Raw genomic sequence first — 27,298 nt, forward strand, 5'->3', positions numbered from 1 at the left:
GTAAAAACGTTATAATATATATATATAAGTTATATTACGTATTAGTTTTAAATTTATATTTTTTTGGAGATAGAGGGTAAAGTTGCAAACCAAACAGATAACCTTAGAATTGTAGCTTTTCAATTATTTGTATATCGGTGATCTAAAGTAACTGTTTCAACTGTCTTATGCACGGGCTGGGCCTGCTACTTATAACATTTTTTGACGATAAACGATTTTCGACCATAAATATATTAAAGAACCGGCTCATGAGTTTTACAGTTTTTTGGTGAATCAAATGCACGATCCTACCTAGTGAGCTTGCAGGGAAACTCTAAAACAAATATAATGTTCATTAAGCTATTAAATAGAATTTTGGTACACATCGTCTTCATAACTCGCTTCTAATGAAAGATCCTACTCTTTAAAATGCAAGTTTACCTTCCAAATCAACGATAAAGATGGATTTATTCCGGTCAAAATTAATCTAGATCTTTCAACACTTTTCTACAACTTTTAAGACCATCTTTAATTTTGCAAGATGTTCTCCACAGTTCTACAATGTTCCGGACACTAGATCACAAAGGTAAAGAGATATGAAATAGCTAAAGGCCTAAATGTGGATCTCATCTTCTCGACCTACTAAAGCATAAAACCTAAAAGATTAATCGAAAAAAAAAGGAGATTAATCGGATCGCGACAGGACGTAACCAGAAAATTAAAAGTATACTTCGTTAAATAATTATTTTTCACGATGCAAAAAAAAAGAGTGAATAACATAAACGGTAAAGACACAATATTTGAGACCGGGAGGAATCTAAAAACAAGCCAATTGCTTAATATACAAGAAACATAATTGGAAAGCGACATTGTTGCAAGATAATATTGTACACAAGACAATTATTGCAAAACAAAATTCAGCAGTCTTCAACTGAAAATCCCTTGCCATTTTCCTTCTCTACTGAGTCTTTACCCTTCGTTGGCTTAAACCACAAGGCACATATGATATAGACAACGAAGTTAATTCCACTGAGAATGACTAAAAGCCAATAAAAGTAATCGAGTCGGCCGTGGTTAATGTTATCAGCCAGCCATCCTACATCAGTAGAAGTTGAAGTGACCCTCTTGACGATTGAGACCAAGAAACTGCTGACAAAGAAACCTAGTGATAAAGTGGTCAAGAAGAGTCCAGTGCTCATAGTTTTCATTCCCTTAGGCGATTGTGTTATGAAGAAATCAAGTTGGCCAGTGTAGATAAAGGCTTCCCCAGCTCCTACTAAGAAGAATTGTGGAACAAGTAAAAACACACTTATAGGCAATGTTTTTTGTGAACTAGATTTCGCAACGGATAAACGCTTTTGCTCTACTAGAGCTGCAGCTGCCATTCCAGCGGTTGATAAGACCAATCCAATAGCTATTCTTTGTAGGCTAGAGAAACCTGAAATGTTAATGCATGTGAATATATAGCTGAGAGACATATATGAAAAAAGAATAGATATATGAATCTATGAATCTTATGTCACCTGGTTTTCCTTTCCATTTCTTCCAAAAAGGCATTATGGCACGGTCGTAGACAGCTAGAGTTATGAGAATAGCCGCAACGAAAAACACGGTGAGGGAACCAGCTGGGATCTTAAAGCTTCCAATGTTACGTCTCATAGTTGAAGCTTGCTCAACAGAGAATGTAATCATTTGGGCATATGTTGTCCAAAAAATTATAGTTGTTGCCCAAATAGGCAAAAGCCTAACCATCATTTTTACTTCCTCAACTTTGGTCACTGAGCTTAGCTTCCAAGGGTTTGGGATTGCAACTCCATCAAGGGTTTGTTCAAAATCTCCTTCTGCAACTATGGCCGCCTTGTCCAACAAGCTACACACAAGATTTTATTAGATACAAAATTTACTTTAATTTACTTCCTCTTTGTAAAGATTGAACTGAGAAACTCACTGAAACTGATCAGTATGTTCAATTCTAATGCCTTCAGGGTTATCTTCATAAAGATAAACAATGCTTTGAGGTAGTTCCATTTTCCTCTTTCGGAACGCAGCTGCTATGACCTGAAATATTTGCACAACGGGACTTCCTTGGCTCTTCTTATAACGGTATCTCTTAGTCCCACACAAGAATATTACAATAGCTATAGCCATAGAGACAGTGCAGATTCCATAAGCCCAAGATCTTCCCACTTCATCTTGCATGTAAACTAAAACAGTCACAGCCAATAATGTCCCCATACTAATAAAGAAGAAGAACCTGCATGTGCCAATTAAAATTTTATTTGAAAAAGGGAACACTATAACAATGTTATAATTCCATGCATGAAAATAAACTCTAAACCTAACCTGTTGAAGAAGAAAGCCATGTGAGCTTTCTCTTTAGGATCTTTGTCATCAAACTGGTCAGACCCAAATCCAGAGATACTAGATTTAAGACCACCAGTTCCAAGGGCTATAAGGTAAAGCGAAACATAAAGAATTGTCATTTGGAAGGCGGTCGCGGGTATGCAAGCTTCTCCATGATGGCATGTTGGTGGACGTAGCTCTGGCAGCTTAGTTGCTACCGCTAGAGCACCAGTTCCCTGTATACAAGATATTAAAACCGTCTCCAAGACTCCAACTAAGTTAACGACCTTAGCAGATTTGATAGCGAACATTTTGTTTGATTTTTTCTAAGTGAATTTTTTTAATAGAGCTCTAATTGATAATTTGCTTATAATAGTAGTTTTAGAATCGGAGATCTTGGAGAAAAATACAGGTTATTTATTCTCTTAGACGCATCTACTACTAGATGGTAAAACCAACTAATCACAATGACCTTTTTAAAACTATATATAAGATTTTAGATAGAGTCTTACCAGAGCTTGAATGGTTGAGAAAATGCCGATGGTTTTGAAACGGCCGAGGAAGGAGTCAGCGAGAAAACCACCGAGCAAGCATAGGAGGAAGGAAGTGCCCATGAAATCAGTGACAATGTTGGCAGAGGTTGAACTTGGGAGATGCATTGTCTCCATCAAATATGTTACCAAATTCACTGCTATTCCCATTGTTGATAGCCTCTCCACAACTTCTATCCCTGCAATATATGTTTCATTTTTAATGTGTCAACATTTGTAGTTTTGTACATATGTTCCAAGTTAATTGGTGAGTCCATTTCATACATATAAGTAGAATAATCCTTAACTAGTAAGCAGCCATAAGCTGATTAACAAGTTTGATTGTTTTAAGGTAAATTAATACGAAAATAACATAGACCTTTCATTCTCCAACTATTAATTTGGCCAACAAAATAAAATATAAAGTATTGATAAACATAAATGAATATTCATGATAAGTTATGGATGTAACATTCAATCTTTTTGTCCTTTAAAAAAGTAAGGAAGTGAAGGAGATATATTATCAGTTTTAAACTTAGAAGCAACAAAACTAAATTTTGGATTATCCGGACTAATTTTAATTAAGACAACTGGTACTTTTTGTAAGAGAATATTAAGGAACAAAACAAGGGTTTGGAGGTCGGCATTTTCTGCTCCCTAAGTAGACACGTGAATACAGATATAAATCCAGTTTTCGTTTTTCTCTTTCTAATCAATATTGTTTTTCAGAATGATTAAATTTTAAAAAAGAAAAAAAAATGTTATTATGATTGGATAAGCGAGATGGGGAGCCATGTGGCGTGTTCCTTTTCTCTTTATCTTTCTTTCAATCAGCGAGATTCAGAACAACGACATTTCATATTTTTATATACAAATATATTTATTTCAATCATATCATGCATGTGTGAGTGTGACTGATTTGAAAATGAGTCTCTTTTGTTTCTCACCATGTATTCACAAATTATACAACTTATGGAATTTAAAACTTATACGCATGAACTACACCCTCTTGATCAAATTAATTACGTATAAGTTGTATGTATGTATTCACTAATGACTACTCTGCCAATATGTGGATGATAGATGTATTTTCTTCATTTACAGAATATTAAATAATATAAATATATAGTAGTAATGCATGTCACATGAAGTAAGAAACGAAGATTTTAGTAAAAAAAGAAAGATAAAAAAGCATGCAGTTAAATAAAGAAGAAAAAGAAGTTCGTTTTTAGCTATAAAAAAAGAGTTCATTTTTAGCTAATTAACTAGGACTTCTGTGAATAAATTTCACACAGATTCTTATTGATAATGGCATAAGTATATGTGCACACACAAAAAAAATGGCATATCTATTATGTACATGAGGACCAAATGTATATATATATATATATATATATGTCAAGTAGAAAAGAAGAAGACGAACCAAGAATGAGAGCGGCAGTGATCCAACCACCGGTTTTGGATTTGTCGGCAGGTCGTCCTTTGTAGTCTACGGCATCAGCCACTGTCCAACTCCCTTTGCTCTCCTGAAAACAACGACGTACGTCAATCCAAAGTTCCCGAATCTTATAACCAATAGTTTACGAGTAAGAAGAAAAAGATTATCCAAACCATTTTTTTCTATATCGCCTTGATGAGAGTATTCTTAGTTTCTTCTAAGTGTTTGTTTGCTCTTTGTTAGCCACAGAAGCAAATAATGATGGACAGGAGACTGCCTTTTTATAGCCACAAAATGAATGAAAGAGGGCTAGCACCGACCTTCCACTATATGTGATTTGGGACATATCGCAAAAACGTGAAATCTTTGAGATAGGTTCATCACACTTTTTTCCCCAACTTTAAAATATTTCTTAATTTATATTTCGAAATTATTTTTGGCTCTTTTTAATTTTTTTCTTTAATTTTCTATTTTCTTATTTGTTGTAAATTTTCTCTTTTATGATGATAACTTATTTATTCGACCCAAACTCTGGGTCCCAAAGACACATACATAGAGCGAGAACTTTGGATCATGAAACAACACTTGCATATTTTTCCATAAAATATTTGGCGAGATCAAATAAAGATTCTCAACGAGGTTCATTACTATTAGTTTCCAACTCTTATTTTTTTTTTACTTCTCCACTAACTATTGAAAAACGAACCATATTTGATATAAATATAAATATATATATATATATCTTTTGCCTAAATAAGAAGAAGAATAGCAATGAGATCTTTTGCCTAACTAAGAAGAATAGGAATGAGAACATATAGTAGAATATGACATATGTTTTTTTTTCCAAATAAGAAGAATATCGAACATATACTAGTAGAAAAGGGCTTTACCCGCCTAATTTGGAATAATTTCTGGAATGTTTTGGCCTTTGGCCTAAACCCAAACTTTCCACAAGGATGTGATATTTGTTTCCAAGAAGACTCAAACCCTGGAGGGTGAAACTTATAAATTTATAACCAAAAACTAGAAGGTTTACTAGGCAAATCAAGAAATAAACAAACAATTGATCATGGGGAAGATAATTCGTAAGATAAGATAGAAAAAATAATTTTCATGCTAAGACATTCATTAAGCAACAACGTAGTGTTATATAATCTTGCAACGCTCAAACAAGATTAATCCACTTTCATGACAAATAACTTCATTGATCACTTAATTAGCTAAACTTTGATTTGCTAACTAGAGCATTGAAAACAATGTCACTTAGTAGTCCACTAATTCATACTGGTTAAGTAAGAAAAAACGTTTTTGAAATTTGGTCTAACCCCTTTATCAAACACGTTTCGAGCATAACATTATATTACTAAGCTGGATGAAATGATAAGATCGTCATCACAAATGTAGTTGAAGTCTTGTAAGTCCCTCTTAAACACTTAGACAAAACTTAGAAGAAAAAGCGTAAACAAATACTAGGTTAAAAATTGTCTGGAGCTTCTTACATAGTAATAGGGGTCAAACTAGGTCTATTTGGCTTGATATGGATCGGATCATATCAAAGGAAAGTTTCTGAGGTAATTTGGATTGCATGGCTGTTGAGAATCACTAGGAAATAATATGAGAAATACATGACGGAATTCGGAGAAGGCACGAGAAAGTTACTCAAAAGTAATATAATGAATATATGCACGGAGCAAAAATGGATGAGGTAATGTGGAAATGTGCAAAGGAGCCAAATATTTCTAAAAATCCTTTAAATGCACGGTCGACTATTTGGTTTTGTTTGTCCCAATTGATATTAAAAACAAAGTACAGATATCAATATGTTCCATATTTGACATTTGCTTGTATTCAAACCAAAAATGAAAACAAAGGCAAATAAAGAGGCTTGCAGACGGGAACTTGCATTCATATTAAAGATGTTCAAATAATTTTCCAACTACTAAAAATATGTAAGCTTTGACTCTACTACATTAGTGTTCTTCAAAAAAATCATCCCAAATCAGATTTTACTCTAAATGCCGAGACCAAAAGAAACTCTCGAAATCAATCAAAAATATGCCGAAAGAGTACCAGTCACGCCTTATACAGCTTTGTGAAAAAAAACTAAACAAACAAGATAATTAATGCAAGTTACGGGGTTCACCAAGAAAAAAAGAAAAAGAAAAAAGAGAGACAAAAATGTACAATGTCTTCTTTTTTTTTGTCGAAATGTACAATGTCTTCTGGAGTGTTAAATCCTTGTCGAACATTTTTACTCTTTTTAAATCCCAAAACTAAATTTCCCTATAAGCTAGATAGACATTACGAGCTAAAGTTTTGATGTTAAATTTACAATCTTGTCGAACATATTTTTTCTTTTCAAGTCCCAAAACTAAATTCCCTTTAAGCTAGACAACATTAAACTCCCTTTTATTGGTATATAGCTCAAAAGTTCTCCGGATTGAACTATCAACTATCCATTCAATATTTTTTTTTTTCATTTGGCCTCATCGCTCTATCGTGAGTCAAGATGGAGTAAAACTCTTTCGTATGGGTTTCTCGACGGTTTGTGACGTAGTAGGTGATGGCATGTCTACACCTGAACTTTGGTTCATGCCCTCATTACAGTCGTTTAACCTGAATAGAAGTATCATGCTCTTATTCTGGTCATCTGTGGAGGCTGTTGAGTTGTTCGTTCATGTCTTGTGATTTGCATGTGCAAAATCACCTACAAGCCTTCCTAATATATATGTTAAAATGTGATTTTTTATTTATTTATTGGTAAAGGCTATACACGTAAAGATATACCAGAGACTATTATGATATTTCTGAATTCAAAAGATAACAGTGATTGTAATTTACATTTTTTGTTAAATAATTACCAAAAAAGTAATTTGCTTGTTTTTCTTTTCGCGGTTCAGTTACCAACCATCCGGTAATGATTTTCCCACCAATGCTATAAACACTAGGTTACTATTTTTATATGCTATAAATCAATTATTTATTTATTGTTTACATACACTTGTTTTATAGGTTCGACTATATTTTCTATTATTTTCCAAATAAGGGTCTTTTTAATAGTTCTGATTTTGATTATGAAGACAAAATAGTCGTTAACTTTAAAATGAAATAAAATTTAAATGGAAAAAAAAATCTCAAACGAAATTAAATTTAAAATAGGAAAATTTTTTAATGGTGCAGATGCAAAACTATGGTTGAATATTTTGGGAGATGTGAGCCACAACAATAAGCTAGTGCGTCTAATGCCCCACCAAATATGGTGAAGCGAAAGGCAGCCGGGCCTCTTGTCCGTTCCTCGCTTCATTTTATTTTCTTTGTTTTGTATTTTCTTGTTTTTGTTTTGTTTAGACGGTTCGTTGTGGCTACTTTTGAACCTATCTATGGTTTAGGATTTTATTGAAATTTCGCTCTAATTATTCAGTCACTTTTGTTATCCCCTAATGGTCTGGATAGACATCATTACTCGAAATCATAATATTCTAATACCAATATTACCAAATTCACACATTCGTATATGTTGACTCGGAAGATAGAAATCTATCGATGTCGGTAACCGGTTTCTTCCTGTGTGAGTTTGATCTTTCGAATTGTCGCGATGTTGTGGACCTTGAATCCGCCGGATTTAAGGGTTGGCCACTCTGTTTTTGATGATCAACAGGTTCCGAGCTTATTTGCCATCTTCAATGTACTTTTTTGATCTTCTCTTTTGTAATTGGGCTCTACTGTTGTAAGCCTTAGGTCCATATGCCCATTTTATTTTTTATTTGTCTAATGAAATATATATTTAATTGAAAAAAGTCGCAAACTTATAAAACATTCTAGACTAATCTCGCTAGAATGTGTCTGCCAAAAAAATAATTCACTAGAATATGTGGAGCACTATGTTTTTTTTTTTTTTTTTTTTGATATATAACATTATCTATTCTTGTCATTTAGAGATTCAGGGTAAAATCATGGTTAAATACGGTTGGAGGACTCCAACTCTTTTGCCTCAACAATATGATCAAATCTTTCAACCATTGCACCACCCTAAAAATTTCGACTACTTTTTAGATGTTATTTATATTTCGTATAAAAATGCTTGACACTCGTCTACAGTTACATATTAAATGAAAACCAAATTTAGAAACTAACATCTATTTGTAAAGAATTACATCTCATATCATTAATTTAGATTCTGAATCAAAGTAACATTCTAAGGTGATTAGTTGAAAGTTTTTGCAGTGATATTCGTTTATCTCATGGTTGTGTTCATATTTGGACTTTTTGACATTTCTTTTAACGCTCTTTGAACCTATGATAAATTTGCTTATTTATCTCTATTTCGTTTTGCATGTTTTCTTTGTTTTGGCCGATAGGCTTACTAATGAGGTATGTTTTTTTTTTTTTTTTTTTTTTTTTGAACAAAGACTTGTCTTCATTCATTCCAATCAAACCAAGTATAAGGAGGATGATACAAAGATGACAAAGTGGATGTGGATTATCAATTCCTTTGTTTAATATTGACCGTGGAGAAAGATTCAATAAGCAGCATTACCTTTGACTGTAATGTGGATGATCAATTCCTTTGTTTTCTGCTAAACTACTAACAAATATAATCTCTTTTTTTTTTTTTTGTCAAAAACAAATATAATCTCTAACCGTTTAATATTCCGATAAAAAAGAAAGAGAGAGTTGTGTAGCCAAAGCCGTGGAGAGATTCTTTGGGATCTTCATGACCAAACTTTTATTTCCGTTGCTTCCATCCTCTTTGCTCTATACTAGAAAAGCTCTCTCACTTACTTATGCTATCACAATTCTTATAACATTGACTAATTTATTGGTTTTTTTGTTTTTTGTTTTTGTTTCTTTTACTTTTACATGTACAAACTAAAATCATATGATGCTAGCGATCATTAGAAAAAGGGGTCTCTCTCTTAGAACTAGCTAGATTATGTCTTACGTACAAAGAGTAGCTGACGAAGAATAACAAGGTCGAAAGGAAGTTAACAGTCTTTCCCTTAGGGTTCAAGTGGCCAAAACATTGAGAAAGGGAGATTTTTCTTCTGTTTTGCTACTTTATGTTTCTATATCCGATCCAATCTCAATATAATTTACTTCCCATCAAATGGTTTCCACTATTTTTAGAATAATCAAAGAATGTCATGGACTAGGATCACAATACTTAACAACCCAAATTTGTATTATCAATAATGTTGGTCTTGATTTTAGAGATGACCAAGCAAAACCGGACTACTAGTTTTGTGTCACTTCTTCTACTCTATATATCGCCATCTAGTTTTCTATATTTAATTTTACGAAAAATAATGATGCATATATATATATGGTATTATTCTTTCTTATAAAAACAATAACGATATCTATTTTATACCGAGTGTTTTATAAATACTTTTACCATTTTTAATTATCTGTTTTTTCTTCTAAAACTATCTTTATACCTTTATATCGACAGCATATGCGATGCGGACATTCGAAAACGTGTCCATCTAGGAATCACAACGAATGAGTAGATACAAAGTGGGATCACCTTGGCACAAATTTTTCTGATTGACTTTTATATATATAAAGTGGAAGTCAAAATCACTAAGACCCATAGAAAAGAACGAGATGGACAAATACATATAAGATAGACAATGTATGTAGGATGGGCGTGAATCGCACCTGAAACATGTTCACATCATATTTGGATACTATAGTTTAAAAATATAACCAACTAAAAATAATCTTCTATCAAACCAATAGGCCACGTATCATAGGACAGTTTGTTTTACAAATATCAAAGTCTTCTACTACATGAATCAATACCTTACTAGAACAACATCTTTCTACTTTTATAAATATAACTATGTTTTTGCCCCCAAAAAAAAATATATATATAATTATGTTAATTTCTGAAAAATGTCTCCAGTCAAGTGATTAACGATCCCTCTTTGCTGCCCTCTATACCCCGAGTTTGACGGTTTCTTTTACAGCTATCAAGATCTTCTACAGCATGAAACATATTGTAATAAGTATACTGAAACAGTGTTTTGGATAAATATAAGTGAAACAGTACGCAGATAATATATGAATTTATAAAGTGTAAGTGTGGAATATATCATGGAGAGGAAGTAAGTGGCATACCGAACACATGCAAAATAATATGAAAGTTGTAGGGCACTTTCACTCAATTATAATGTATTATGAAAGAACAAATGAATTTGTAATAATAGAGAGGAAGCGAATATATAAATGAACTCTGTTGGATATGCACATTTGTATAATTGTATTAGTTATGATATTGATATTATCAATGGAGATATGGGTACGCGTGTGACTTTGTCTCCAAATTCTTTCTTATGGCAGACTTACAAATTATTAGACGGTTTCTCCCAACTTTATTGGTGGTACAAAACAACCCATGAGAAATATATATAAAAAAGTGGCATATGAGAAAAACATTAATGATTGCTACAGATTACGGAAATCGTTTTAAGACTTATAGATTTTAAAAAAACACTCATTAGTTAAAGAACTCAAAACAGGAGAAAAACCAAGTTGAACACACATTAGTCGTCTACTGATTGAAACTTGGTTAATTTTAAAGGTTGAAAGATGTTTCAATATTTCTAGAATTTTGTAGTTGTTAGAGCAAGTTTTTAACTTAAGTGGATATCTGGTGTACAATAAGAACTTAGAGACATAGTATCCCAATAGTACTTGTAAAAGAGTTAAAACAAATAAATGGTAACAAAACTTGTTGAATATTATTTTAATCTAGCTTCTCAAAAAAGAAAGTATACAATTTCAATGTCGTCTTACCAATCACGCAAAAAAGAAAGAATACAATTTCAATTTCAATGTTACAATTTGAAACAGTTTTCTTCAATCATATTAGTCATTTGTAAAGATAGGTAGACCCACGACCAATTAAACCCTTCTGATTAAGCAATGCATGTGGCCAAATGAACAATCATTCCGAATATCTCAAAATGGACATCAGAAATTTGGCAGGCTGGCAAAAATCTATACGAAGAGAAAAGGAGAGGCATGAGAGGAAGAATCGAGAGAGAGTGTGTTTGATTGATACATATCTTTGTTTTTCCACTATATTTGTTCCCATGCTTAAATTTAATTAAATGCTTGCATCTAATTATACATGTTTGACTTCTCTTTTTCAAATGTTCTCCACTACATAATAACCTTAAGATCTCTTATATGATATGGGTGCTGTGGTTGTGGCCTTGTGGGCGTCCTTGTCCTAAATTGGACGAACCCTACCATCTTTAAAGAACAATCATTTATTTGAATTATCCTCGTTATAGTGAATGTAGATTTGTAAATGCTCAGTTACATGGATCATTGAAATCTTGAGGTGACAGATCCTATCTACAAACTTTACACGAAAAATATGTTAAATTCTGGGAATAAAATAAAATGAATTATAAAAACTTACTGGTTTAGCTTTCTAGCTTGAATTATAAAAATATGTTAAACCTTGTTATCACTTACGCCAAATTGCTTTCTAGTTTTTGTCTTCAAATTTTCATGGATCTTTCGTCGAATTTTTTAAGTTATCTTTGTATAGATGTTGCACTTCCCTTTTTATGTTGTTTAGCTTTGTCTTAAGCTTCTTTATCCTTGTATTTTTCGTAACTCGGAGCCTTTATTTGGTTTGAAAAATGAATGCATACAAGTCTTTGAAAAAATAAAAATGAAAAATATGAGAAGAATTTTTTTTGACTTTTAAACTAGTTTTTGGTTTTAGTTTTTCCCAAAATCTATTTTGTACCCTTTCAAGATTTTGAAAAACAAATTTTCCTAAAAAATAGGGAATCTAGTTTTTGAGTGTTTTAACAATTTTTCAAAGAAAATCAAAATCTATGTTTTGGGAGTTTATCTCTCAAAAACCATCGATCACAATTTTTTATTTTATTTTTAGATATTTTTGTAAAAAAGAATATTATCTATTAACATAAAAACCAAAATCTAAACAAATTACCATTCAAGTTTTTAAGAAACTAAAATCTACACCAAAAACAAAAACAAAGAAAATCAAAAACTAAAAACCAAAATCCAAAAAAAAACATTTTAAAAACTACAAACATTCATGGCCTAAATTTCCAATAAGTAAAAAAATCATGGCAATCAAAAGTATTAAGGCTGATTAAATACGAGACTAATAATAGGAAAACAAAAAAGAAGCTCAAGAGAAGTTATGTGGTTTGTATTATACGGTTTATATATTTTCGAACTCTATACTCCCAAGTTCCAAGTGACAAAAATACCTTTCCAAATATGTAGAAGTTGAAGAATATCAAACATTGGATTCTTGATACGTATGAAAAAAAAAATGATTCTTTTATACGCGATGAACAAACAAAAAGTGTGAGATAATTGTTTGTGGGTCAAACCTGAATCCAGGTTCAAGGTTTGGGTTAATAAATCTGCTGGGCCAAGATTGGGAAAAAGGTATACAAGAGATGGGCCTCTAAAACGTTAAGACTACATTTCATGGGTTTGTTTATTGAGCTATTATAAGTTGTTGTACTAAAAGAAGAACAAAGTTTAAGAGACTAGAGACAGGGAATAGAAGCAAAGAAGAGAAAGAGTCATAGGGTAACACCCGTCCACAAGCCTAAACTATCCGTTAAGAACTTAAGGTGTTAGTTCAGGCAGGCCCTGCTCAGAGAAAAGCGGGACCCTAAGCCCAATTAAAGTAAATGTAACTCATCGTGGCGGATTAATGGTGTTGTAAGTCGTAGAAAATCGTTAAGAGAAAACGTATTAGTTTGGAAAACCATCCAAATGTATGGCCTAGGACCAAGCAAGTTCTCAAACAAACACTGTAGAGCTACTTTTGTAAACGGTAAAGCCATCCAAATGTATGGCCTAGGACCAACCAAGTTCACAAGCAAATATTGTAGAGCTACTTTTGTAAACGGTGGACCGGAAACGACCACACCGGAAATTTGCAGAACCGGGGCATATAGAAAAGAACTACTGATAGTTATCTAAAACACCATATGTGTCATCGTCTTGCAAAGTATTGTTGTCATTGGTCAATGCAGTCCCGGTGGTAAAACATGTTCGGCCACTTGTCACAATGGAAAGACGTAGGCTGTCAATACATTATTCCCAAATGACTTAGTCCCTCTATAAATATTCCACTCGCTCATTTGTTTCCTTTAACCTGAAAAGTTAAGAAAATTTCCGACTTAACCAAAGAAGCCGACATTCGCAGCCGAAGTGTCTTTAGTTTATTTTTTCTCTTCTTTCTATATTAGATTTCTTCCTCGTAGTTTTAATATTCAAACTGATTATTTAGCTAAAATACTCAGATTTGAAATAACATTTTTCTCATGTAAGCACATCAGTTTCTGAATGGTTTTCTCTAGCGCATAGTCTCTTCCCGATATCTTAAAAAAAAAAATATTTGTAAAAAAAAAAAAAAAAAAAAAAAGCACTCGTAAACATAAAATTGTAAACCCTCCTAAATAACCCAAAATATTTAATTAGTATATGTCCGAGTGAGTTTGGTCACATGCATGTAGTAACACGTGAATAAAATAATTTATTTATTTAGTTTATTATTTTTATTATTTGAGTCTTATGTTAATCACTTAGCATAATTACTTAATTAATTTGATATTAGTTAATTAATAATGCTTAGTTGTAATTATCCGACGAGAATATAATATCTGCTACACAATCTCGTTTTCCAACGAACACATACTACATCCACATTTCAAGGCCAACTTCTCTCTTACCGGCTTCCATGACATCGATAAAGCAACATCATGTACTTTAATCAATAATTTGAAAGATTTTATACACTCAGCTATTCTATAAGTTTGAGGGCACAACCCACAACCACTTGAATTTTTTTTGGAATCGAAGACAACAACCCAAATGCTTCAACAAGACTAGATCTCGAAGTAGTAATAGGATAATTATGCAAACGCAAACCACATGAGAAGAAAATGGTGAATTCTCAAAATGTCTTGAGGATCTACAAAGGCCAAAGAACATTATCAATCTATTTTGAAATCACAAATTTAACCATGAATAAATTGCTTCAATCACAAAACAACATATCCTAATTGTAGAACAATAATAATGTAAGCTTTTAGACATTTTGCTATTGAATTGAATAAAGCAAACATAATTAATATTCATTATTCATGATGGTGCTGTACTGCTGTTTCAGTTCGTTTAGATACTTTACTATTTTCAGAAATAATCCAGTGATTAATAAATAAACAAAACAGAAACCCAACTAACAGAAAAAAGAAAAAAAAAACAGAAAAATGGCAAATAATGAGTATTTGTTTTGATTCACCAAAAATAGCATTACCAATGGAAAATATAAACACTACAATTATAATCTCATAATTGGAATTAGTGGTAAAATATGTATAAAAAACCAGGATAACTCCTAGTATATAAATAATTTAAAGATGAATATTCAACGGAAGTAACGTAGCATAGAGATGGAATATTCATATGAGCTAAATATCAAAAGAAATAAAACAGTTATATTATACCTTATGCTACAAGTGCCAAGGATGTCGATTTTTTTTTTTTTTTTAATGACTATGCAACAAAAAAACCAAAAATAAATCGAACAATGTAAAAGTTACGACCAATGGTATACACTACTTAAGATGACTGATGTAATAGTTAGTCCATCTAGGAATATATGCCATTTGTGACACATCATATGTATTGATTTTGATTCTTTCTTATCGAACCCCCCTCGGTGTCAACACGCTAGAATCATCCCTTTTTCTCTTAAAACTTCTTACTTTCTTGTATCTATTGATTTGTCTAAGCTTAATATGGATAAAATCCCAAATGCTATCATATCCACCATGTTTTGATTTTGCTTAGATTGCATATAAATCAGATCCACATTATTTTATTTTACTTAGATTTTCATCAAAAATAACTATATTAACTAAGAGCATTCTTGATGGGGATCTCTAAGCCTAGGTCTCATAAATAAAACTAAAGTGTAAGTATAGATAAATAATATTTTTTAATTATGGATCTCTTAAATTTGATGAAATCTAGACCAATTGTCTCTTAGGTAAGAGACAAATTTAAAAGACTCATCTATTATTTAAATTATATAAATTTTTATTATTTGTTAAGATTATTTGCTAAGAGCCCACCATTGTAGATGCTCTAACATACTATTTCTCTTTAATTTGCCAACTTATTAATGAATCCAACATTTATATCTCCTCACTAATTCGAAAAAGTGTTTTTAATCAAATGGTTATTGGTCCAGTTTTGCAGCATTTTCCATCAAAATTCAACTCTATCAAATCACCTTACCCAGCATAATAAGGATTGTGGTATTGTTATTGATCCAAATGATATCATAAAGAATAGTCTCCTTAACTAATTAAAATATACATCACAAACTATAAAAAAAAACTTACAAGAATCAAATCCTTTGTACGCGGGCCATGTTCATGGGTTAAGGATTCTACTTGGTTTGTCATCTCAATATTGTCAATTTAGTATATAAAATGGAAGGTTGCTTCTCTTCCAAGAAACATATAGAATTGTTGACACAGGAAACATCAAATATAAAAAAGAGCAGAACAACTGAGTGAAGAAAACACACACACAGCGTCCTCTCGCCGCAACCCAATTTGCTTTAGTTACAAACATTCCTTCCTCCTAAAAGCAACCTTTCTTGGTTACATTACGATCTAATACTTTGGTTTTGAAAAAAAGTGATTTAAAAGAATTCCTTTTCCAATTGATTTGACTATCGACGACACATAGTGTAGTTATCGAGTTCTTACAGCCAATTATAAAAATGAAATTAGATCCAAAATAGCCATATGAACCATTTGACCAAATAGGAAGAGGAAAATACCGTCATTAATTTTTTTTTTTTTTCAACCACTCGTGTTTCCGTTTTCTTTTTCCTGTTCTTTTTGAACTTATACAAAGTAAAATTTCTACTCATATGACTTAGAAAACCAAACTACCATAAAAATGAGAATTAGGTAAGTAAAAATTACTCCATCTGTTCCTTTTTGTTTGATCTTTTAGAAAAAAACACAAATATTAAGAAAATATATTAAATATTACTTTTAAATATATTGTTTTTTGTGTTTTACAATTTTCAATAACTATAAACCAATGATATTCACTAATTTGTATTGAAGTTTACAATTTATCAATTATAACTAATAACTATTGTATTGAAAATCTAAAAAATTAATTTTTTTAAAATAATTTTTTTTTCTAAACAATTAAACAAAAAGGAACAGAGGCAGTATTAGAAACCCTCTAACCCAACAAAAAATGTAATGTATAATGTGTTCATAAACAGCACCAACTACCCATTATAATTATTTCATGAACACAATTGTGGCAGAATAATAATGATATGTCAAACTGATTAATGCTTAATCTTTCCGATTTCAGCCTGTAAATATTGAAGTAGCCGACAACAAGAATTGAAAATCGCACAAATTAGGATAACGTAGAAAAATCATGTTCGAAATGGTAAAAGTTATGTAAACTTAATTTGAACCGAGTTATGTAGAGGAAGAAGAATGAACGTAGACATGCCTAAGTGAATCTTGGTATGATGGCTTTTGAATTATTGAAGAAAAGAAGAATAAAAGTGTTAGAAAGAATAAATTGGCATTATAATAAGGAATAAATTCTAAGTGAATTTAGTATTATATAGTTTTTTTGTAACACTTTAATACTGTCCGCGTTATGGCCGCCCCATATGGCCCTTAAGACATTAACTAGAAGAGAACATACCCGGGGGAGTTTCATCTATTTTTTTTGGATACTAGGCTATATGTTTTTTTGTTTTTTTTTTCCTTTGCGAAAAGCCTCTTTATTTTTACTTTGGTGTTAACCAAATTCCATTTGTATATCATCTTTGGTTAACAATTGTGTTTTCTTGTTGCTAAATAACTTTTAACATTTCTATAAAAAGAAAAGAAAATTAAAGTGTTAAAGTATTGCCTTACGCCAATGTACAATGCCGATGTAATTATAGAAAAATGACAAACTGTGTTTATATAGAAAAATAAGAGAGGAAACTTATTATTTACGATATTTTCACTCATGCTATTTTTTTTTTCAAAGAAACCAATTTTTTTCTTCTCACCAGATAATAGCTCTCGAAAAAGAGATAGTATTTAGAACACTACTAATCTTTTTTCTATTTGTTTTCACTAGAAAAATGATTGCTTAGTAACAGTCTAAAACTGTGTATGGTAACTTTTTTAATGTCAAATTTGTTGGTCCATAAGAAAAAAATTATTTCCAAAATTTAGGAGAAATGAAGGCGCTATTATACAAAAAATACAAGCAACGCATAGTAGATAAGGTGGTGAAGCTTATCAAATTTGGTTTAATTTTGATTCTTTTCACTTAATTATGTTCTCATTATATGGAAAGATGGTGATGAAATATATGTGTGAAACTCTAAAATCGGTGAATTTTTCTTGTTGCTCAATTTAATCTACAAGAGGTTATATGTAGACTAAATTAAAATTTCAAAATATATGGTTTATTACTTTTTAGATAAGAAATGTCTTAATTTTATAGTTTGAGTTGTACTACATTGTTTTTTTAACATCTATAAAAGAATGAACATATGTTTTAATATGATTGGTAAGTTGTTTTGACATTTTCCCATATCCACATATAACTTTATTAAAAGTGATATAGTGTACACTTTGAATTCATTATAAGATATAATAGAAACTAAACGGATAATATGAGAGATTTCGAAATCCAACAAGGAGCTAAGTGTGAAGGAACACGAATGAAGGACAGAATTGGAACAAATGGTTATTGGGGGGCAACAGAAGAGAATAATACCCTTCATCATCCTCTTCTCTTTTATACCTACAATAATGCAATCGAGAATCACTTTAAGCCCTCAAGGACGCTCTCGTTATTTCCCTCCTAATGATCCTTGACGACTTTTTTCTCCTTCACATGAAACAGTTTCAACTTTACGTTAATCGATATCGAACGTCTATTTCCCCGTAATGTTTGAACGTTGATATTAAAACTATTTTTGTAAAACCGTGCATCTTAAGACAAAACATGGTGTCCAAACCAAAAATATGTCTTACCTGATCCAAATAAATTATTTTCACCCTCAGAAAATTATAATGCACACCATCCAAATTAATGATCATGTCTTGAAGTCTTCTAGCACCAAGGCTATTTCGTCGGAATTCATTTCTTTGGTTTTAATTTCTTTTACTATATCCTCATGTTGCAAAGAAAGTTGATGGAATCAGAATCTATCTACATATACATTCTGATCATTAATGCCTATAAAATGACATGTTTCTCAAACAACCAAGTTCACCAATTCCTTTCGCTTACCAGTCTCTTGTCTTCTCAGGTTCGATCATTTTTTTCCTTCAATTTTAGCTCCTTCTTCATCATAAGGCTTTTCCACAACTAAATCATTACTAGATCTTGAGTAAGTTGGCTGAGTGCTACTAGTTAACTTTTCAGGTTGTTAGAGATACATAGATAGAAATATGAGCTGGACCGGAGGAGATTGGCTATGTGGTGCGTGTCAGCACGCAAACTTCAAGAAAAGAGAATCATGTCAAAAATGCGGATACCCCAAATTTGGAGGGGTTGATGTGTCAACGTACTTGTACAACAGGACCGAAGTTATGGCTGGTGATTGGTATTGTGGTGCATTGAATTGTGGGAGCCACAATTACGCGAGCCGAACAAGTTGTTACCGATGTGGAATGATCAAAGTCGAGTATACGGAACAGTACTATGGAGCTCAAATGGTTGCTTACGGGAATGATGGCGCAGCTTGTCCTCCCGGATGGAAAACTGGCGATTGGGTTTGTCCTAGGGTGGGATGTGGGGTTCATAACTACGCAAGCAGGGCAGAATGCTTCAAATGCAAGACAACAAGAGATTATGGTGCGTAAATATATATATCCTCTCTTTCTTCTTTTAAAATGTTATTCTATTGATTTCGAACTTTTGAATTGATATATTTTCCTCTTTTTGATCTCTAGGTGGCGTCTAAATGGACGAGAAAGAGCTAATGAAGAATCTCTTGTTTTAATTATACCTTTCAACAAGTGTTTCTACTTTCTAACATGCATGACGCTTTCTTACGTTGACTTGAAATCAATTGAAAGTTTAGACTCGTGCAAATTAACGTAAGTACAAATAGTTGCAAACAAAATTTTGAAACAATTAAGGCATCAATGAGACCTTATTGCAAAAACAATCGAGATACATAGATTATTGACGATATTTTATTTTTTAGTACAAATATACGATCTTTAGAGGAAGAATTCACTAGAAATTTAAAGCAAATACAAGGTATTTGCAAATACGAAAGTTAAATTCTACTCTTTCGATATACCATTTTGCAGAAGCAATTTTAAAGTACGCTGTAAAAAATAAAGTAAGTTTTGTATTTGATCTAACACTTGTAGCTCCAGCACTAACAACTATTGTGCTTCTACAGTCACAATATTAAAAAGTATGGGCGTAACTTACATCCGAAATATAGTTCGAAAATAGAAATTTGTCACACATTTACAAGGAGCACATTGCTCAAATATAATAAAGAGGAAGGGACATTCTCCAAAGAATTTCATGAAACCATTCTCAGATGTTTTCAAGATAACACGTGTCTTTTTTATTTTATTTTATAACATGGCATACCTACACTAGATAAAAACGAAGTTAGATGGCGTTTCTAGTCTCCTGAGGCTGGTATACATATTCCCAACTACTGCAAGATGCACTATCTATTCTTCTCTCTCTCTCTCCCTCTTTCAAATTATGAATTAAGAAATCTAAAAGAAATAAAAAAGAGAATTGAAGATAGTGTTGTAACCTGCTTAGACCATCTCCAATAGTATTTCATTTTTCACTTTTTCCTTCATTTTGAAATAAAAAATGAAAAAATCTTCTCCAATAGTACTTCATTTTTATCTTCAAAATGAAGATTTGAATAGTGTATCTTCATATTTGAAGGTATACTATTCACAATTTTGAAGATGTGAACTTTTCTATTTACAAAATAATCCTTAAAATTCTAACAAAATTTTATTTTGCACCAAACAAATTATTTATTTTTATTTTAATCCAATCAAACTAAAATGCAAAAATAAATTATTTATTTTTATCTTCCTTTTCCTTATAGATTATTTGTGGGAGAATTATATGTCTACAATTGTATCATAAATATATATTTTAATTAATGTTATGTAATGTGATTTTCTTTATAATAATGTATTTTACATAACATTAATTAAAAAGATATATTTATGATACAATTGTAAAAGAAGTGGGTTAAAGTTATAAAAGAAATGGATTAACTAATGTATAATTGTATTTGCTTATTATTATAAAAGAAATTGGTTAAAATTCATAAGTTTACAAAGTAAAGGGTATTATTCATAATTAATAATAAAATAGAGATAGAATATATTTAAGAATATTCCTTTTGAAGTAGAAAATGAAAGAAACCATTGGAAAAGTCTTGTTTCATTTTTGTCTTCAAATTTGAAGAAATTCTAATTTTGAAGAAAAATTTGAAGCTAACCATTGAAGATGCCCTTAAAGAGAGACGATCGCCTTTAACCACCACTACCTGGCCCAAACCAAGGTCACTGTAGGTTCATCGAATCAAGCTATTTTTACAAAACTTTTAAGTTTCAGTCTATACTATGTTCAAGAATTATTATTCTTACATTTTTTTGTTACCATATATAGCTACGTACATATCAAAAATTGTACTGTACATAGAGCATCAGCAACATATGAAATATTTCACTTATTGACGGATCAATCCACGAATGACATCGGTCATATAAATATCAAACCTAATATATATGATCCATTATATGATTTACATGTTCTGTTGATTAGAATTTAGAACCTATGGACTTTTGAGTTTTTTTTTCTCTCTTCGACTTCATTAAAGAAAAGAAATTCATATGTACAGATAGATTTAATATAATAATAGTGTGTGTAATCCTATAAAATGTAATTTAAGTAAAAACCAACAAAATTGAATATATCAAAATTAAAAAAATATTGAAAATTGAGGGCTATTACGTACCATCAGACTAACATAATTGACATGTATCAGAAACTAGTTTTCAATTAGAAGATTATTTTTGTATAATCGAATTACAAAAATTTCAGTTTTCTTAAAATGCATGCGAGATTTGAATTTTTTTATATATAAATAATAAGTTGATAGCCCTTAATTTTAAATAAGTTTTAGAATACTATAGGACAAGTTTTAGAACTTTGTACTTTTTGCAAAAAAAAATCCAATTCAATAAGGAGATTTCTCCAAAAGAAACAAATCTAACTAATTTACTAAATCCAAGATGCTTCTAAAATGTTTTTTATATAGTCATGCAATTACATTTCATTATTTTCTATTTAGCTTTTCTTTGTCATCTCGTATTATAGGGGACTTTCTTGAGTTATTCATTGTAATTTCTCATAAATAAATACTAAATAGGGATTTGACCATCTTTGGGTCATCGGATTATTCTGATACTAAGGTAAAGCTGGCATAGGATTTTATTGTTCAAACATTTATAACTTTTGAGTAAACAAAGGATAGTGGTGGTGTCAGCTTGGCGGAGCATGCCTGACATGTGCATCTCATCAATTCTCCTTTATGTTTATATCCACACTTGGATCTATATTGTTTATCTTCACGCATGGTTTTAACTTTACTACAATAATTTTTAAAAAAATATGTACAAAAATAAATAAATAAAAAGACAAAAGTGAAAAAGAGATGTATGTGAAGAATATGGATAAATAGTGAAGACAAGACAGTTATTGTCTTGCCCTTGAGACGTATCTAATGGCTAATTCTAGTATCTTTTACAAAGATAATGAGTCCGATTATGAGAGCTCCACCGTCGGACCAGACTCGAGCCGCCGTACGAGTTGGCTGAGCAGCTCTTTCACGGCTAGCCCTAGTTGTAGCTCCATATCTCATCTAAGTAACCATGGTCTCAACAGCTATAACCAATCAAAGCCTCACAAAGCCAACCAAGTCGCATGGGAAGCTATGGCCAGGCTCCGTCGGTGCTGCGGCCGTGCGGTAGGGTTAGAACATTTTCGGCTTTTAAAGAGGTTGGGAAGTGGTGACATCGGAAGTGTGTACCTCTGCCAAATACGTGGAAGTCCCGAGACGGCGTTTTATGCTATGAAAGTTGTGGATAAGGAAGCTGTTGCGGTGAAGAAAAAGCTTGGAAGGGCAGAGATGGAGAAGAAGATTTTAGGGATGCTTGATCATCCTTTTTGCCCTACATTGTACGCAGCTTTTGAGGCTTCTCATTACTCTTTTCTCGTCATGGAGTATTGTCCCGGCGGTGATCTCTACGCCGTCCGCCTCCGCCAACCGTCTAAACGTTTCACTATCTCCTCCACAAGGTCCCCTTTCCCACAACACTCTCTTTTCCTTCTTTTAACCATGCATGATTAATCAATCTCATTGTTAATAAAGATTTAATTGTGTTTTCGCTTCTGTATTTAATTAGTGGGTTGTTTTGAATGTGTACCACGGCTTTTTTTTAATATTGTTCTATATTTCTATTAATCTTTATTTTTTGGTTTAATTAACTTATACTAAACTTATTTACTAGTTGTATGTGTTTTCTGTATTTGTTAAAATATTTAATGAAAAAATGAAAAATATTTTTAATTATAGAAGATGTGAAATTTTATCATTTTTTCCACCTTAGTTTTTGGTTGAACAATTTACATTTAATATTTGCTTTCTTATCCACTACGATGTTTTAGACGTAGGTTCTGGATTGAAAATTTTCGGGTAACAAAATAAACCAATCTTTAATTTTACTAGCAACAAATACTGATACGTATATAGTAATAGGTCTATATAGCAATTTTTTTTGTTTAATAGATTAGCATATCTAGTAACTAATTACCAAATGCTTAATAAACTAAGATACTATGTAGGTTTTACGCAGCAGAAACTCTAGTGGCCTTAGAGTATCTCCACATGATGGGAATTGTGTATAGAGACCTAAAGCCAGAGAACGTGTTGATCAGAGAAGATGGTCATGTAATGCTCTCAGATTTCGATCTCTCCTTCAAATGTGACGTCGTTCCACAATTCCTCAGCGACAACGACCGTGACCGTGGCCATCAAGAAGACGATGACGACATCAGCATTCGCCGTAAATGCTCTACACCTTCTTGCACGACAACTCCATTAAACCCCGTCATCTCCTGCTTCTCTCCCACTTCTAGCAGAAGAAGAAAGAAGAATGTTGTTACCACAACAATACACGAAAACGCAGCTGGTACTAGCGATTCTGTGAAAAGTAACGATGTTTCAAGAACGTTTTCTCGATCACCTTCTTCTTGTTCTCGTGTTTCAAATGGACTTCGAGACATCTCTGGTGGATGTCCATCAATATTTGCCGAACCAATCAATGCTCGCTCTAAGTCATTCGTGGGAACACATGAGTACTTGGCACCCGAAGTAATCTCAGGTATTTTGCTAAAACTTCAAATTATCTACGTGAATAATCAGTGATTTTTTAAGTTAACAAATAGTCAAATACGAAAACTCTTATAAAAATAAATTAATAGAAAATGGGTCGTTAACTAAGACACGAAGAAGAAGATGATAGCTAATTTTCTAACCCATATAAACTATATGAAATTGCCTCATATTGCTAACTAGTTAGTCTTATTGATTTGTCAGGGCAAGGGCATGGGAGTGCAGTAGATTGGTGGACTTACGGGATATTTCTATACGAGATGATATTTGGTAGGACACCGTTTAAAGGCGATAACAACGAGAAGACGTTAGTAAACATTCTGAAAGCACCCTTGACATTCCCAAAGGTTATAGTGAATAGCCCCAAAGAGTACGAAGATATGGTGAATGCTCAAGATCTTATTATAAAATTACTGGTGAAGAACCCTAAGAAGAGGTTAGGGAGTCTCAAAGGCTCTATTGAGATCAAAAGACATGAGTTTTTTGAAGGTGTTAACTGGGCACTAATCAGGTCAATAAAGCCACCTTGGGTTCCTAAAGAAGAGACTAGTCACAAGACTAAAGGTGATAATCGCAGCGTTAATTATTATCTTCCACCAAGGTTTATGATGAGTAGGAAAGAAAGAAATGAGCCTTACCATGTGTCTAATTATTTTGATTATTTTTAACTTTAGGTTACATTTAAACAGATTAACAGTTTTTTTTTCCTAAATGACATTGTATTGTTTACTACTCGTAGCTTTCGACGTTTCATTTGATTTGAGGTCCATGTGATTATTATGGACGTAAGAATGTAAATGATTAGGTGAAAAAATATATCATTTGTGCTCTATCACTATCATGTGATTTATCAATTGGTTCTTCATTTTGGCTTTTCAACACACTTATATATAGTCCATACATATATATACGCTACATTAGAATTATGTTGCAAATATTTTACGTTTATATATAGGTGATTTACCAAGTCAAATTTTCTTTAAGTTAATAATATAAATGCATGCATTGATCATTTGACCTTTATTATTAAATCTCATTTGTGATTGAATTAATAGCAATTGTTATTACCAAAAACGTATTACTACCATCAAAATATTGTATTCAAAATAAGATCAAACTTAAAAAAGAAGAAGTAATTGTTTGAGTTATTACAATGTGATCAGCACATATATTATATCCTTATTAGTTATATAGTTCAATCTATTTTTATTCGAAATGTTAACAAATTTTGTTGATTTACTTAATAATCAATCGTATGTCTTGTATAATACTTAAAACTAGCAACGTGATTCTTTGCAATCTAGCCTCTAACAAAGGTAATAAAAAACCCCACCAAAAAAATAAAAAAAAGTTTGTTTAAAAGTAAAAGCGGCCAAAATTTATACACCGAATCTACGTTACACCGGATTTTCTTTTAAAATACTGACTTAGTTATATATATTTTGATAAATGACAAAGAGTAAAATCTATGTATTTTACATATCTGCACATTTTAAATGAATCATGTGCAAATAAGATGCGCACTGTTGTATATAATGTATTTGATTACGTGTACAATAATGATTTCACTTACTAGAATCACGACCGAAGATTTTGTATGTGGAAACAATTATGATTCTTCCTGAAAACTAATGATGAGACCTTATTTAATTATCTATTTCATACTCCTTTTCGGGAAGAAAAGCTAAAGTGTTTAGCCAAAAAGAACCAATGTAATGATTTATTGAATTAGATGACTTTAATCAATTTTCCTAAGGCCGAAAAAAAGAGAGAAGAAAACTTCGAAGACAAATAAATATAAGATTCTTTTTACTTTAATTGTGAGAGTTGAAAAAGAAAATGTACCTGCATGCGTAGCTAACTAAGCTTTCACCGCTATCCATTCAATTACTTTGTCACATATTAAAGTCAAAGACTCAGAGTGCTTGTTATATATATTGGGATACGAAGAACACTGAAGGTCGAGATGACAAAATCAGTATATAGCAAGATTCTAGAAGAATATTGATAAATATTAATATTAGAGTTTAGGAATAATTATAATAAAACTCTCATAAAAATAATGTCACAATTTACATTCTCTTATAATAACACCTTTATATTTTCTATTATCATCAAATTTATTATCATATCAGAGTCTTGATCCAAATTTTTATGGATTAAGGTTTTGTTATCTTTTTCCGTAAAGAAAAAAAAAAAAGAGACGTGTTCTGTCTTGGTCACGTTTGTTTATGACTAGTAAATTACTCATTTCGTGGAGAAGAATAAATAAACTTAACTACATGAGGATTTCTGGATTCACAAAAAAAAAAGAAGGAAGAAAAAGAAAAAGAAAAAGAAGACGTTCATGTTATCAAATACAAACAATGATATGAGCAAGAGATACTTCGGGCAAGGAAGCTAATTACGATGCACATGATAATGTTATTTGTGAAAAGGGCTTTATGCCATGAAGTTGAGGCTTAGGTTCTTCTATCACTCACTACAAGGAAGATAAAGCCGCGAAGATGACTACTAAAGTGATGAGTCCGATGGGTACGATGTTGATCCCAGGATGACGAACTTTTTACCATGACTATTACATAAGTTTTTTCATAAACAAGAAGTTTGAAGAACAACCAATACTTGTGATTTGAAACCAGTGGAGATACATAACTACAAAAGATATATTTTATGTGGTTTTTTATTAACTACGGATATGGTGGTGACCATTTTGACCCCACCACCGGATATAAACGTCGATTTAAATTTTACGATCGGATATAAATATCGTTGGTTTAACGACTGCGTCGTATGAGATTGTCCAGGGATATTGGGATATAGAGAACCGAAGATCAATCGAGATCGACGGTCGAGATGACATTACTAAAATATGACAAGAAAATATGATTCTAGAAAAATATTGATAAATGTTAATATTGGAATTTAGGAAGTTTATCTCTAAATATATTATTTATTTTTATTTTTATCCTAATTTTTATATAAGAAAATGTAATTGTAACATTATTCTTATGAAAGTTTTATTATAATTAATTTTAAATACTTTTGTGTTTTTTACTTTTATCAAATTTATCAATAAAAAATAAAATTATTTTCATTTTGCAATATGGAGTAGATTACGAATTTCGATTGTATGCTGTGAATCTACTAGATTTGTGCTCAATAGGTAATAACTCTCTCGCTATACAATCTTCACTTTATCTAATATAGCGAGAGAGTTTTTTGAAAGTGACAAAAAATTTAGGATAAAAAGAATATTACGGATTTCTTTGGTGGGTTTTTAAGTGACAAAACATTGATGGTGGAAAGCTGGAGAAAACGGCCAAAATCAACCTAAACTATTTACAAGCGGGTTTTTTATATCCAAATTCTAATGTGTAGTTGTTTTCTATTTGAAGTGATCAAATATTCAAATTTGCAACCTAAAGTTATAAACATTGGACCAAAACTTGATAGTGTTAATCA

General features: G+C 31.6%; 3 protein-coding genes and 5 long non-coding RNA genes across 11 annotated transcripts; 5 read left to right on the top strand and 3 right to left on the bottom strand.

The window, feature by feature from the left end:
• Positions 1-696: 696 nt before the first annotated feature.
• On the bottom strand, positions 697-4,543 carry AT2G26690 (Major facilitator superfamily protein). Of its 3 annotated transcripts, NM_179753.1 has the most exons (7): positions 4,464-4,543; positions 4,276-4,378; positions 2,835-3,052; positions 2,323-2,558; positions 1,928-2,233; positions 1,503-1,849; positions 697-1,417 (listed from the first exon to the last, which is right to left on the bottom strand). In NM_179753.1, the coding sequence occupies exons 1-7, from the start codon at positions 4,464-4,466 to the stop codon at positions 897-899; spliced, it is 1,734 nt and encodes a 577-aa protein (NP_850084.1). In that variant the 5' UTR covers positions 4,467-4,543; the 3' UTR covers positions 697-896. The 3 variants fall into 3 exon arrangements, with proteins under 3 accessions (NP_850084.1, NP_001324098.1, NP_001324099.1); NM_001336079.1 differs by lacking the exons at positions 4,276-4,378; positions 4,464-4,543 and adding an exon at positions 3,232-3,595; NM_001336080.1 differs by lacking the exons at positions 4,276-4,378; positions 4,464-4,543 and having other exon boundaries at positions 2,835-3,098.
• Positions 4,067-4,843, top strand: AT2G26692. Its single transcript, NR_140674.1, has 2 exons — positions 4,067-4,438; positions 4,534-4,843. It is a non-coding gene; the product is annotated as an other RNA (long non-coding RNA).
• Positions 4,844-12,735: 7,892 nt separating this feature from the next.
• Positions 12,736-13,350, bottom strand: AT2G08150. Its single transcript, NR_140288.1, has one exon. It is a non-coding gene; the product is annotated as an other RNA (long non-coding RNA).
• A 695-nt stretch (positions 13,351-14,045) lies between these two features.
• Positions 14,046-14,248, bottom strand: AT2G08155. The gene has a single exon (NR_140289.1). It is a non-coding gene; the product is annotated as an other RNA (long non-coding RNA).
• A 571-nt stretch (positions 14,249-14,819) lies between these two features.
• On the top strand, positions 14,820-15,068 carry AT2G08160. Its single transcript, NR_140290.1, has one exon. It is a non-coding gene; the product is annotated as an other RNA (long non-coding RNA).
• Positions 15,069-15,746: 678 nt separating this feature from the next.
• Positions 15,747-15,976, top strand: AT2G08165. The gene has a single exon (NR_140291.1). It is a non-coding gene; the product is annotated as an other RNA (long non-coding RNA).
• Positions 15,977-18,545: 2,569 nt separating this feature from the next.
• AT2G26695 (Ran BP2/NZF zinc finger-like superfamily protein) lies at positions 18,546-19,580 on the top strand. Of its 2 annotated transcripts, NM_201808.5 has the most exons (3): positions 18,546-18,682; positions 18,799-19,230; positions 19,329-19,580. In NM_201808.5, the coding sequence occupies exons 2-3, from the start codon at positions 18,825-18,827 to the stop codon at positions 19,337-19,339; spliced, it is 417 nt and encodes a 138-aa protein (NP_973537.2). In that variant the 5' UTR covers positions 18,546-18,682; positions 18,799-18,824; the 3' UTR covers positions 19,340-19,580. The 2 variants fall into 2 exon arrangements, with proteins under 2 accessions (NP_973537.2, NP_001324100.1); NM_001336081.1 differs by having other exon boundaries at positions 18,546-19,230.
• Positions 19,581-22,023: 2,443 nt separating this feature from the next.
• PID2 (AGC (cAMP-dependent, cGMP-dependent and protein kinase C) kinase family protein) lies at positions 22,024-24,674 on the top strand. The gene is made up of 3 exons (NM_128227.5): positions 22,024-22,737; positions 23,284-23,822; positions 24,038-24,674. The coding sequence occupies exons 1-3, from the start codon at positions 22,163-22,165 to the stop codon at positions 24,499-24,501; spliced, it is 1,578 nt and encodes a 525-aa protein (NP_180238.2). The 5' UTR covers positions 22,024-22,162; the 3' UTR covers positions 24,502-24,674.
• Positions 24,675-27,298: the final 2,624 nt, after the last annotated feature.

Source organism: Arabidopsis thaliana, chromosome 2 (genome assembly GCF_000001735.4).
Source record: "Arabidopsis thaliana chromosome 2, partial sequence".
Taxonomy (NCBI): Eukaryota; Viridiplantae; Streptophyta; class Magnoliopsida; order Brassicales; family Brassicaceae; genus Arabidopsis; species Arabidopsis thaliana.

Bases quoted from the DNA above. Each gene is read 5' to 3' on its own strand.
- AT2G26690 (NM_179753.1), bottom strand. The intron at 3,053-4,275 runs GTTCGTCTTCTT...CATATATTGCAG, and splicing joins CACTGCCGCTCTCATTCTTG to GGATAGAAGTTGTGGAGAGG. The intron at 1,850-1,927 runs GTGAGTTTCTCA...TCTTGTGTGTAG, and splicing joins GAACATACTGATCAGTTTCA to CTTGTTGGACAAGGCGGCCA.
- AT2G26695 (NM_001336081.1), top strand. From the start codon at position 18,825: ATGAGCTGGACCGGAGGAGATTGGCTATGTGGTGCGTGTCAGCACGCA.
- PID2 (NM_128227.5), top strand. From the start codon at position 22,163: ATGGCTAATTCTAGTATCTTTTACAAAGATAATGAGTCCGATTATGAG. The intron at 22,738-23,283 runs GTCCCCTTTCCC...GATACTATGTAG, and splicing joins TTCACTATCTCCTCCACAAG to GTTTTACGCAGCAGAAACTC. The intron at 23,823-24,037 runs GTATTTTGCTAA...TTGATTTGTCAG, and splicing joins GGCACCCGAAGTAATCTCAG to GGCAAGGGCATGGGAGTGCA.